This window comes from Bemisia tabaci, chromosome 1 (assembly GCF_918797505.1).
Source record: "Bemisia tabaci chromosome 1, PGI_BMITA_v3".
Lineage (NCBI taxonomy): Eukaryota > Metazoa > Arthropoda > Insecta > Hemiptera > Aleyrodidae > Bemisia > Bemisia tabaci.
The window spans coordinates 45,740,570-45,754,481 of NC_092793.1; the positions used below are offsets into that span (position 1 = coordinate 45,740,570).

Genomic DNA, 13,912 nt, shown 5'->3' on the forward strand with positions numbered 1-13,912 from the left:
TTTTTTGGTAAGAAGAAAAAACTACTTGCTATTCTGAGAGATTTTTCAGATAAATATGAAGAAGCAACATCTTTACAACACCGCAATCGCGCTGGTTCATTTTTGCTAAATGCGATTGAAATTATGGTACCTATGTACCACCGCTGTGGGTGATGTCTTAAGCCGTGTTCTTCAAGAGCGATATACCTTCGTTTATATTGGACGTAAAAACTAGGCGTTTTGAAAGATCGCAAGAATTTCTGTTAATCTGTGACATCTTCTTCCCGCGGGACGTATCAAGGGATTTGTCTCAAGTTCGAATAGCAGGAATGAAAACGCTGGGATTTTCGGAAAATAAATTCGCCTGATCGTCATACTGCGATTGTTTTGTTTTGTTTACCAAGCGTTGAAGTCACTAAGTTATTTTGCAATAACTAATCGGTCTCAGTATCCCCCAGGCCTTAGAAAATTATACTTTACATTATTGGTTTGTTTTTTTTACCTTGCGTTAAAGTCATTAAGTTTTTCTGTAATAACTGACGGGTTTCAGTATCCAAGGAAAATCTACAGTGACTTACACATTCATAACTTTGATCCCTTAATTTTTGCATGTTGATTTATTTCTTAATTGATCGTAATTACTGCAAGTGAATTTGAACAAACAGATTTCAGCAGAAAAAAATCTAGGGAAATATCAACCGTGCACACATCTCTATGTAATGTAGACTTTCAGTTTGAATTATTTACCACCCAACATTGACTTATTCGCTGATATAGAACTTCCAGATTTAAGTAGTAATTGTAACTAGGGGTAAAAACGCTGAGATTTCTCGTTGGACTCTCGAATAGTATGAAATTAAAAATTAAGGTTTGCAAATTTACCTTTTTTCAGTACATCTCACTCATAAGAGCTGATTGGCTTTGGACAGGGCGCTCGAGATGTCTACCATCAGCGGTGCGCCGCGCCGTCTTGATTACTCTCTGAAATGTATCCTAGCTTTAAAGTAAAATTTTGGAGTCTTTTATTTAAAAACAGTATGTTGCCATAAAAATCTTAACACATCAGTAGCGTGGCGTGTTTTGCGATGTATCGATTGATCTGTCGTTCAAACCTATGGAAAAGGACCGATAAACAGGATGTTCGCAACGAACACCATAATAATCGATTCTTTACCACAGCTTCAAATGGGAAATATCGATATTCGATCATTCACGCCTCGCTTGTAACAGGTCACGCCCAAGATTATCGACACCGACCACCAACACCTTGCTTCAGCCGTTGTTGCTGTTTTCAGAACAGTCGCAACATCGACAATATCCTGAGACGCTAATTGCATACGTTTTTGCTAGAAGAGCATATGCAGTGAGTCTCTGAAAGTTGTTCATATCTTGTCCATCTTCAATCATCTCTACTCACACTGATTAAAACTTTTTCCCTATTCTTATGTTGCAGATCTCAATTTTATTATTATGCAGGCAGTTCTTTTACTATCGGTTTTGGTAAGTATTATATTATTTTTTAGTTTCTTTGCTCCTCTGAGCGAGTACTTGAATATCATATTTTTCTCTTGCATGTCAAACATTCAATCATGTTGAATTTTTACGTGCATATATTCTGATATTAGTGATACGCAAAATAACTCACTAACGTTTTTATCTGGGGCAAAAATTTCTCTATGATGCACTTTCTCCTCTCGTTTGTTTATTTTTACTTTTCCGAACTCTAAAAATACATGCACTGCAGGAGGTAAGTGTACGTTGGCAAAGTTCTACCCAATCAGCTTGTTTCGCTCGATTTTTGTTGTTGTACCGATAAGTATGTCAGAAAGAATTTTAGGAGTTACTAGCCGTTCTGGGCGCGCTTCGCGCGCCCGTCACGCCTAGCCGGGGGCTACGCCCCCTGGACCCCCGGTCACTCGCTACGCGAGTGACATTCGGCTCGCTTCGCGAGCCAATTTTGTAGTAGTTGCAAATTTTTTATCACTATATTTTGAAGATTTCATAGAAAACATTATGAAATTCTCACTCCACAATTAACTTGTAGAATAATAATGGCAGGGCAAGAAATAGACTATATCTTAAAATGGACGGTTCCCACTTAGTAAAAACAGCCAACACCACGTGAAGGTGAGGAACCATCGTTAGCCACTTTTTTTTTTTCTTTTCTTTTCTGAAAAAAATTTACTGAAATTTTAGTTGCGTCCCCTAAAAGGAAACACGGAGAAAAAAATTTGTGCATGGAACCCGAAGCTGAGATCATATGGATCTCTGAAGTTTTCGGATCACGCATCCGAAAAGTTAAGGTCCATCTGCCGAAGTTCGGGTCAGACAATTGAAGTAGTTCGGTATATACCGAAGATTTCAGGTCACACATCTGAAGTACTCGGTGCATACCGAAGTGCTTCAGATTTCTGACTCAGAGATTTAGGAAAAACACAGTAGAGAACCAAGGAAATCACAGTAGAACAGAGAAAAAAATACAGTCGAATAAATAAAGAAAACTATTATCGAAGAAATTCTAATTATTAGAAAGTAATTAGCTGGCGTAATCAATGCGTAGCTGCATAGGAGCATGAGCGAGATTTATCATCAACTGACCGCTGGCCGCTAGGTACCTGGGTGGGCGAGCGACAATACGTAAGCGGTGGCATATGGTTCGATTGACAGAGGAGTGGGGAACGGTCAGACGTAGGGGAAAGGTTCAGGCTGAACCGTTCAGCACAGCGCAGCGTCAGTCACCGGGTGGGGAAGAGAGTCCGGGAGGGGACACTTCCCCTCGAGTGAAATAGAAAAAGGCAGAATCCTTCGAAGTTTATATTAATGATTAGATTCCTGATTGTATAATGGTTTTCGGGAGCTTTTTTAGGTTCCATAGCATTAATGCAGTAGAGACAGCCAATTCTGTAAGTTTATAGGAAAAATATATAGCTGGTCCCAAAATTGCATGAATATTGAAAATTAAAGGATGATGAATAGAAAAGCAAGACACAGCGCAGATAATTAATGATAAATTTTGGCAGTGAAAGTTGGAATGGTTTAACCTAAGTAGTTGTGATCGCAATAAGTTGCGGTTTGATCGGAAAATGTATCGCGATTTTACAGTCGTCGATTTTTTGCCATATTCTCGGATAAAAAATTGCGATTAATTGTGATTTCATCACGTAAAGCAATGAAATCGAGATTCTATCGACGGCTAATCATTGCAATCTTATTGAGAAAAAATCGTGATAAATTCGGATAAAATTCAGTTTTGTGCAGGAATATAGATAATTTCTTCTACGAAAAAAGTATAATGTGACAGGTTATCTGCAACATGCAAACCACAGTACTTTGTTTCGCAGTTTCACGATAGATTTTGCAAAATGACATCGAGCGAAAAGAAGAGTCACGACAAGACGTTCAAAGGAACTATGAGGAAACCGTTGGCTGATATCGGAGAGGAGCAATCTGCCTCCATTTTCCGAGTTTGGCAGAAACAGCTCCCACGCTTTTTACGTCTGTGCAGGTTGCTTCCAGTGTAATCGTCTACTCTAATTGGATGCATTTACTTACATTCATCCTCATTGCATTTAACGTTGCCCAAAATCTTCTCGTGTTTTATTTTGTTTACAGAAAACCGAACAACACAATAGCGCCTCGAAACTTCTGATTATTAGAAATGTATTAAAAAATTTCGAATCAGAATATTGCTCAGGTTTCTTGTATGGGCGACGTTAGATGTAATTAGGCTGATTTTGGTTGAATCCATACAATTGGACTTCATTCTTCAATTAGGAACTACACCATCCGGCTCATCAGTAAAAACACTTATGTGTATCGGCAAACTAATGGTACATACGTTATTGCAAAACTGAGACATGTAATTTTAGCTCTCACTTGCAAAATGTAGTACAATTTTACTGTGAGTTGGTCACGTATAAGTAGATCAAGAATGAGAGGGAAAAATGACAAAAAAAGGGGGGGGGGATTAAAAAGTAATTTTGTCAGTAAGTTATGAGAACTATGTACTATCTCAAAATTTTGATCAAGGGGTTGAAGCAGCAATAGAATATCGAAGTTGGAATTCCTGAAACCACGTATCCCGTTTGTGATGTTTTAAAATCATCCGCACCCATTACCTCTTATTTTGAAGAAGAAGACTACAACTAGTCCGTGGAGTACAAAGAATTTTCCTCGCACAAAGAAGAGAAATCACGAAAGTTTTAAAAAAATTAATGTTGGGTAGTTTTACATTTAAAAAATAAAGTATGACAGTAAGACTTCAACGTTGCTAACCGAGATACGTGGTTTGGGGGTTCGCCATCGATATTTTATTCTTTAAGCAACTCCTTAAAGAAATAACTTGCAAAAAGTTTTTATCCGTTGCGTTTGTTGTTTTAGGTTAACAGATCAAATAGTGTGGAGAAAATCAACCATTCATTATTCTTTCGTGCCAGTAATTACAACAGTTATCAAAATGGTAAGCTTTACTCAAAATGCTTTTCCTTTGTTTGAATACATAGTTTACCCTGGTGAAAGTTGGCGATAGGAGCTGCGTTTCAAAATACCATAGGAATTCCTATAGCCGACTGAAGAAGGCGATAGAAAATCATATAGCTGGCTGTACAAAGTGGAAAAAATCATACGGCCGGGCTACACGAAGCGATAAAAAATTAAACAGCCGGGCTATAGTTCCTGTCGCCGGGCTTTACACTTTATCGCCTGGTAGTTGCTTTTTCGCCATCGGCTGTAAAAGGCTATAAGAAATTGTGTAGAAATTTGTGTGCTTTGTAAATCCGCAAGTTTGTATGGGATCACCATAATATTTACAAAATGCACATTATATTTTCCTTTACTCCATATTTGTTTTCATCAATTAAAATTAGAATAATCCATACAGAGTGTGCAAACATTTCAAAGTCATGAGTTGAACAACGCTGACTCCTCGAGATTAAATATTAGAGCCTAACAAAAAGCGGAGCGGCGGCGCACTGGCGCCTACAAACCTAACAGGGATACTTCACGCACTGCGCAATGCGTGAAGTATCCCTGTTAGGTTTGTAGGCGCCAATGCGCGTTACGCGCTGGCTGCCCGCCTGCCGCGCTGCGCCGCAGCGTACTACGGCGCTTGAAGCAACTATTTCACACCAAAGGTATTGCACAGTATCGTACTCGATGTAAGATACAGTCTAATCCTCTGAATCAGTTTTCCAGTTGGTTCCGTTTATGTCTCCTCAATCATAGATATTTCAGCATTCTCACGAAATTTTTATTGATTATTGAACTCGAATAAATGAGAATTTTTATTTTATTTTTTTACCTGCTATTTTGAACATTCTGATGCGCACATACTCGTATTTTATTTTTGAAGAACTCTTGAAACATCATCTAGGTATACTCTTTCCTGAGTATTTGGCGAGAATGTAAGCAATAATTTGGTTGATCTTTGTTTAACTCTGGAAATAGATCCGCCACGGCAGTTTAGTCGGAGAAATGAGCCTTCTACACAGTCAACTACAGTTGGAACGATAGATCCGATGGAGCAAACTGTTGAGCAAATTCTTTTGTGGCTACAGGGCAAATATCTATCGTCTCACAGAAAAAGTAAGTATTCAAATGTCATTTATGGATATTTTCATTTAAAAAAAAGAAAAAAGAAAAAAAAACTGCGCACTTAAACGACTCTGTAAATGTTCCTCTTACAGTAATCTTGGTGCGCCGTGGAGACCAGGTCTTAGAAATAATCTAGGATGGATGGAATTCAATAACTGAAACCAATCTATTTTTGCAATTCACTTTGTTTTCAGTGGATCCTGAGGTACAAATATACCAACCCTCAAAATAGAAATATAACTCACAGTGTTATCATTGAACTTAACCAGGATGTTAGTAGAATTTGCACTGGCGAATCTTAAACTGCCTCGAGCAGTAAACCCTAGCCCCACCCGTTTTCATATTATTTTGATTCACCTATTAAGCGAAAATGATTACAAGAAAATACGTGAACAGGTCAAAAACAAACATTAAAACGCCTGGGGACGTTTCGGGATGGTTCATCCCTTCATTTTTGATCATCAAGAGGGATCCAGGTATTTTTGTTTTTTTGTTAATTTTATTTTTAACGTTTTTCTTTCTTGGTTGATGGGGGTCAATACCACCCTCAGACGTCCTTAGCATTTCGATAATTGTTTTTGCCTTGTTCATCAATTTTCTTGTATTTGCTTTTGTATTTAGGCTAGTTTTGTATATTTTATGCAAATAAGCGCCTTGCCTCGCCCACCGCAATTTTCCAGACGAACTGATTATAGAAAGTACACGTCTGTGTTATCAATGTCGCACTCGTCCAGGTAGCTTTGCTCCGTACACATGTGGAGTAAAGTGAACCGTTGCTAAAGTAACAGAGCTTTCTTGACATGACTCATATCCTGCCCTGCTAAGGAATAACGCCGTATGAACATTCGAAAGTTGTCAAAGAGTCTCCCAAAATTTGGCCCCTTTTTAGGTATTCGATTCGACCATCGGACCAAGGTTTAAATGGAAGCTTATATTAACAGAAAACTCAGGAAAAAATTTCAAGATGAGTATAGGAACCGTTTTCGAGTTACGGGGGGGCAAAGGGGTCACAATCCGGCCTAATTTTTTGCTGTTTTCTTGTAGAATTGATGTATCGGCGGGGTTCTTATCGTTGTTTACGCATGTGTAGCACATGGATTCCTACGTGTTTTTACACGTAGAATCGATTTTTAACGTTGCCGAATCGATATACTGATCGGTTAAATCGATTTTGAACGATTTATTAAGGAAAATCGATGATTTTTCAGGATCGAAATTGTTTATTTTCGATTCATGAATGAATAAATGCATCTGAAATGACTGAAGCACACGTAACCCTATGTATTTTGATACGTAGAATTGATTTTTAACGTTGACGAATCGATTTATCTATCGTTTGTATCGAATTTTTGCGATTTTTTACGGAAAATCGATGACTTTTCGGAATTAGAATCGGGTTTGCTCCATCCGAGATCGGAGATATGTACCCAACATGATTGGAGCACATCGACTCTTACGTATTTTTATACGTGGAATCGATCTATAACCTCGATAAGTCGATATATCGATCAATTGTATTGAATTTTTTCGATTTTTTGCGGAAAATCGATGGTTTATCGGGATTGAGATAGGTGTCTCTCCATCCAAGATCGGAGAAATGTACCCTTTATGATTGGAGCACATCAATTCTTACGTATTTCTACACGTAGAATCAATTTTAAACGTCGACGAGTCGATATATCGATCTGACAAATCACTTTTTGTGATTTACGGAAATCCGATGGTTTCTTGAGTTGAACATTTGATTTTAATCAAATGGAATGAGGAATGCACCGACAGAATGATTCTAGTGTAAAGTACGTGGAACGCGTGCTCGACGTGTCAGTGCAATCTCCACCTCGGACCGTTAGTAACCAATTTCATTCCTGTTCAAAAAATCGATTTTCCATAAAAATCACAAGAAATCAATATGACCAGTCAATGTATCGACTCGTCGACTTCTTAAAAATTGATTTTGCGAGAATAATCACAAACGAATCGATGTGCTCCAGTCATGTCTGGTAGATGTTTCCAATGCCAGTCCAAAAGAACCATCGAATATCCGTAAAAAATCGCAAGAGTTGTGTATGTCAGATCGATATATCGACTCGTCGACGTTTAAAATTGATTCTACGTGTAGAAATACGTAAGAATTGATGTGCTCCAATCATAAAGGGTACATTTCTCCGATCTTGGATGGAGAGACACCTATCTCAATCCCGATAAACCATCGATTTTCCGCAAAAAATCGAAAAAATTCAATACAATTGATCGATATATCGACTTATCGAGGTTATAGATCGATTCCACGTATAAAAATACGTAAGAGTCGATGTGCTCCAATCATGTTGGGTACATATCTCCGATCTCGGATGGAGCAAACCCGATTCTAATTCCGAAAAGTCATCGATTTTCCGTAAAAAATCGCAAAAATTCGATACAAACGATAGATAAATCGATTCGTCAACGTTAAAAATCAATTCTACGTATCAAAATACATAGGGTTACGTGTGCTTCAGTCATTTCAGATGCATTTATTCATTCATGAATCGAAAATAAACAATTTCGATCCTGAAAAATCATCGATTTTCCTTAATAAATCGTTCAAAATCGATTTAACTGATCAGTATATCGATTCGGCAACGTTAAAAATCGATTCTACGTGTAAAAACACGTAGGAATCCATGTGCTACACATGCGTAAACAACGATAAGAACCCCGCCGATACATCAATTCTACAAGAAAACAGCAAAAAATTAGGCCGGATTGTGACCCCTTTGCCCCCCCGTAACTCGAAAACGGTTCCTATACTCATCTTGAAATTTTTTCCTGAGTTTTCTGTTAATATAAGCTTCCATTTAAACCTTGGTCCGATAGTCGAATCGAATACCTAAAAAGGGGCCAATATCAGCCTCTTTTTTGGGAGGCTCTTTGCTTCAATAAAATAACTATTTTTGAGGAAAATTATGAATATGTCTCCTTGAAATTTTCAGGAACAATAGGTGAAAACGCGAACAAAATTACTTGAAAAATTGGTAGAAAAATATTCACAAGTTCACCAGGAAATTCGTGTTTCATCAAACGAAATCTGGCAAAGCCTGAAGGTTCATACGGCGTTTTTCCTTAGCACGGCAGTGTAGACGTGTAACTTTCCGGGGCAGTTCATCTGAAATTTGACAACTGTGGGGGAGGGGAGAGAAGCAAATCCCTTTTTTTGCGCGTGCCTTATCGCCCATTGACTTAACTTTACTTGGATGATTTTTCGACAGCGCGAGGGGAGAACCAGCAGGCAGTGGCAGGGGCCCAAGAGCCTTCGAGAGTGTACCTGCCTTCCTATCCGATGAGCCAGAAGCCGCGGCCGTTCAAGCCGGCCCTGGTGGATCCAGGATACGCCCTGAACCCGGACCCCTCCGGAACGTCGCCGCCAGCACCTACAGAAGGCGTCCTGCGAGAGGGCGCCAACAACGGAATCGACGCGCCGAAGCCCCCTCAAGCGGAGGGCGCCACGTCGGTCGCCCCTCCCAACGACCGGGAGCCCCTGGAGCCGGACAACGGGGCCGCCGGACAGTCGCCGCCGAACCCGGACGAGCAAGCGGGGACGGAGGGCGCGCCGGGGGTCAACGAGTTCGGCGTCGATCAGATCAACCCGAACGACGTGAGCCCGGTGGCCGAGTCGCCGGACAACAGCCTCAGCGCCAATTCCTCGGCGGTGACCGCGGACTCGGAGCTCAACCACCCGCCGCACATCCACGAGCTGGTCGTCCAGTGCGCCAAGGATCAGATGACCATCAGTCTCGAGTTCAATAAGGTTTTCGATGGAGTTATTTATTCGAAGGTAAGGTCCTCTTCAAATCCTCCTCGGCAGAACGGACCTGAGGGTCATATTCATAGTCGGCTTTTAAACCCTCTATGACATGAATTGATATTGGGTCTTAGATTCTGAGGAACATTAATCTACTTTGTGGCTTGCATAAAAAACGTAAGGTACCTAATTTTTTTCAAAATTTTAATTCTTGGGAATCAATTATTCAAAAAGAAGAAAAAAAAACCAATCGAAATTCACAAAATCAAGTCACAGAGCAAAGGATCAATATTTAAAACCCAAAAAATATGTTGTTAAGAATTCGTAATGCTCTGCCATAGAGGGTTAAACATAGGAGGATCCAAGGGGGTGGGAATAGGGAGACCCCCCCCCCCCCTGTTCATCCGAAAAACAGAGGAAGAAAGAGGGAAGAAAGAAAGAAGGAAGTGACGGAAGAGAGTAGAAGGCTTACATTTGGTAATTATTCATTGCGAAATTGACTCAAACTCGGATCCTCCTTCCGCCCCCCCGCCTTCGAAGTGCCTGGATCCGCCAATGTCTTTAAACTGTATCTGAGGATAAAAAATATCCTTAGGAAATTATTCTCAAAACACAATTTTTGCTAACCTTGAGTAAAATTTGCAAGGTATGCTAAAAGAAAATACAAATGGACGTATTTGTGCTAAAATGAACTATGTGCATATGGTTTGCGTGCAACATAGTTCCTTTTAACAAAAATACGTCACAATGTGGAAATGAGTTTTACTCAAAAGAACTATGTGCAAGCATAGGGGGTGGGTAGCACACAGTTCCTTTTGATTCATCAATTTGCGCATAGTTTCCCTCGGAATAAAAACAACCACGTTGTGACTACACCGTGTCGACGGCGTAAATCCGCAATCACATATCTCGTTTGCGGTATCTGAAAATTTCCGCCGCTATGTTATTTTTTTAAGAGAGAACAAATTGACATCATTCCTTGAAGTATTTACAGAATTTTCTTCGCACAGAGTAAAAAAAACACGGCAGTTTTGAAGAATAGCCGTTGAGTAGATTTCCGTTTAAAACATTAAGTATGACCGGAAGTCTGCGACGTCGCAAACCGAGTTGTGTGATTGCCGACTTACACCGTCGATATGCGTTTCATGCCGACCAGCGACCACACGGTGTTATCCGCAATGCGGAAAGTATTCGTGCACCCTTGAAGGCGCTACGCGAACCGACGACCGCACTATGCGTTAAGGCGCAATGCGTAAAGCCTTCCTGCAGTCTAAGCAAACCGAGTTATATGATTGCCGACTTACACCGTCGATGTATATTTCTTCTCAGTATAAGTTTGTTTAAACCAGATCCTTTTTTTCTATTTTATAGGGGTTTTACAGCTCCCCCGAATGCAGATACGTTGAGCCAAATTCAGGGAAAACGAAATTTGCCTTCAGCGTCATGCTCAACTCGTGTGGAACCCAGTTCATCGACGGTATAATGGAAGGCAAACAGGCGTACTTAGAAAACGTCCTAGTTCTTCAGGGTGAACCAGGAATCCAAGAGGTATGCAGATTCTTAATTTGTGCTCAATTTCGAAGATTCTATCCAACGAAAAAATAAATGACTCATACTTTTCCTTGAATTTGCGTAATTTTGTACCTACTTTTCGATTATTGATTCCTCGACCCCATCAATTTTGCAGAGCCAGTTCTGGTAATTTAGAGCACCGTATCTTTGCATGTATAACAATTTTCTCAACTTCAAAATTATTGTCTAAACTGAAATCGATTTTATTCTGATGCTTCTCTGTGTTCATTTTCTTCTTGCTGATTGTATCTTAGAGAAATAGGTGGATTATTTTATTTTTTATTTTTTTAATTCAACATTTTTTCTTTTTTTTCTTTATCAATAGATAAGTTTTAAATTCCTTGCCAATTCAGTGCGTTTTCGATCATAGTTACGCATCAGTAATCGATCTCTAGTCAAAACTGCTTTGTTTTCGGATATTAGAGAATCTGACGATCTGTTTTGATTTTCAGGTGTGGGACACGATTCGAGCCGTCCGATGTCTGTGGGAGGGTAATCTGAACAAGGCGTTGTCCGTTGCTCTCACGGTAGGAACTCCAAATGCAGAGTTGGTTGCATTCAGTGGAGACACAGCAACTGCAAAACTGGATATACAGGTGAGGTTCACAACTTTTCTTTCAACCCCGACGTGCCTTTACATTTTGCCAAGGGCTGATTGACATCGAAAAAGTTACGAGGCGATCGTGATTTGGGGACTCCTCGAAAAAGGGTTGAGGGGATGTACCCCCAAAAAGAAAGGCGGAATCCCTCGATAAATTTTCCAAAATTAAGTACTCCTAAAACTCAGTTTTAGAATACTTCGTAATACTACCAATTGTACACTCTAATGTATTGTCCTTGGGGAGCAAATTGAAAGCCATGGCTATGATTTTTTCAAAACATTATTTTTTTTATTATTCTTCTTATATAATTTTGATGAAAGTTCTATGATAAAAAAAGTATGTATGCGTGTGTATTTGATTCGATGTAAGACCTAGACAAATATGGACAATTTTTAAGCTGTGAAGGTTATACGTGGTTATTCAAAAGAGCTGCTGACTTCTTTTTTTTTTTAAGAATCATATCTCATACCATCGTGAGATTTTCCCTCAAAGATCACTGATGATTGGGACATTTGTTTGTTGACAGATGGGCAAAGGGCCTTTCGCTCCCGCGGCTACAGGCTTAGTGAAGATAGGCGAGCTGATGACCCTCGTCGTCACCGTGGATGGAGACCCTGGGTTCAACGTCCTGGTCAGGGAGTGCATTGCTCGTGACGAAAACCCGGCTCAAAGTGGGAACATGGTCCAACTTACCGATTCTCAGGGATGCGTCGTCAAGACGAAACTCCTCGGCAGATTCCAAACCACCACAAATCCTGAGACCAACTCTGTCATCGCTTACGCCTACTTTAACGTAAGTACACCGCCAATAGACGTAATGTCGTGGACAGTCAGGAATCCCCGGCTATATGCAAGTGGTTTGCGTGTTATCTTGTCAAACTGCAATAACTTGCATCGGCGCACAGTGAAACAAGCCATCGATAAAAGTCAGACATGAAATTGTTTGCTACGTTTGCAAATTTTAATGTTTCTTTTGACACATTTCAAAAAAGATTTATTCCTCGTAGAAAAGTTTACGAAAAAACCGATAAAATTATTCTGAAATTTCTCTATTTTGCATCAATAAAGATTTAACTATTAAAGTTTCCACATTGTGTCGGACCTCGTCCAATGGCTCGATCCACTGTGCGATGTAGTAATAATATCCTGGATGAAGAACTTCAAAAGCATAACCTCGGTTCAGAGCGCCTTCCAATGTTGGTGATACTTGCCGCATTGTCGGACAGTTTGTTCAGTTGCCCATCCGAACCAAACCCAACTGAGGTCACTGAATTCACTTCACGCACTCGGGAGTGTGCTAGATGATATCATGCACTCCAAAGGAAAAGTATGCGATTTACCGGCAATTGCTGATTGCCTGATTTTTAGTCATGTAATTGTTTCCGTTTTTATGTCGTTATGTGTTTATTTTTATCGGAGGAAAAATTTGATAAGGAGCATTACTTTACATTCCGGGTAATTTGAGGAGGGCACGCTGTAAAGTTGACCCGTGTTAAGAGTTAATTTTCAGTAAAGAAAAAATTATAGAAAATAGTAAATATTTTCAATAAATATTGACGTATTTTCGTACGTTTTTAAAAATAGTTTAAGGTTTCTAAAGAAAATTGGTTTTCTTCAAACAATCGAATAACTTTAGTTCCTATCTCTAAGATTTGACCTGAATTTGTTTAATGCTTTCCTCTTTTTCCTTTGTGTTCATCCTTTTTTCTAATTTCTGTATGTTTGGGTTTTGTTTAGGCTTTTAAATTCCCTGATGTGATGGATTTGATCATCGAGTGTAATGTCGATTTATGTAAAGCAGCGTGCCAACCATGTCCGAATCCAAATCAGGTAAATAGTATTTTACACTTCTCATGAGAACCACCGATTTAGTAAAAAGTCCTGATATGCTCTACGGATTACGGACTTCTAAATTTAAATTTTTCTTTTGTGAGAGAGAAAATGTGGAGCACTATATTGTGAGAATATCTCTCTTACATTCCATAAACTTGCAGTATTGTTTTTTTTTAATGTATTGTCATAAGTCATTAGAATTTCATGTTGCGATAGAATCCTTAAATTCATCACTAAATGCACATATTTGTAGGATATCGCAATCCGACAACAATGATGGTTATGATGATGGAATCGTCATCTACTCAACACGATGTCCTACAAGGAGATGTTGATGACTCCCTTATTCTGATGAGGGATTCAGGGATCTAGACCCAAAATTTTCCCCAAAAAACTGCCCTATTCCTTCATTTTTAAGAATTTTTACCACCGGCCCCGCACCTGAATAAGACATGCTTGACCGGAGACCCCCCTCCTCCGAGTGAAAGAAATTTTTAGCGAACAATTTCTAGCTACGCCACTGCTTTTAATATAAATTTTAAGACTTTTTTTT

At 39.4% G+C, this 13,912-nt stretch overlaps 1 protein-coding gene across 1 annotated transcript in view; it reads left to right on the forward strand.

The window, feature by feature from the left end:
* LOC109038928 (uncharacterized) overlaps positions 1-13,912 on the forward strand; it is a 58,460-nt gene that overhangs the window by 43,091 nt on the left and 1,457 nt on the right. The window contains exons 2-9 of the mRNA XM_019054200.2: positions 1,433-1,479; positions 4,360-4,438; positions 5,425-5,562; positions 8,820-9,385; positions 10,724-10,900; positions 11,377-11,520; positions 12,053-12,319; positions 13,264-13,356. Coding sequence (XP_018909745.2) covers positions 1,433-1,479; positions 4,360-4,438; positions 5,425-5,562; positions 8,820-9,385; positions 10,724-10,900; positions 11,377-11,520; positions 12,053-12,319; positions 13,264-13,356 — 1,511 coding nt within the window. The remainder of the gene's footprint in view (positions 1-1,432; positions 1,480-4,359; positions 4,439-5,424; positions 5,563-8,819; positions 9,386-10,723; positions 10,901-11,376; positions 11,521-12,052; positions 12,320-13,263; positions 13,357-13,912) is intronic.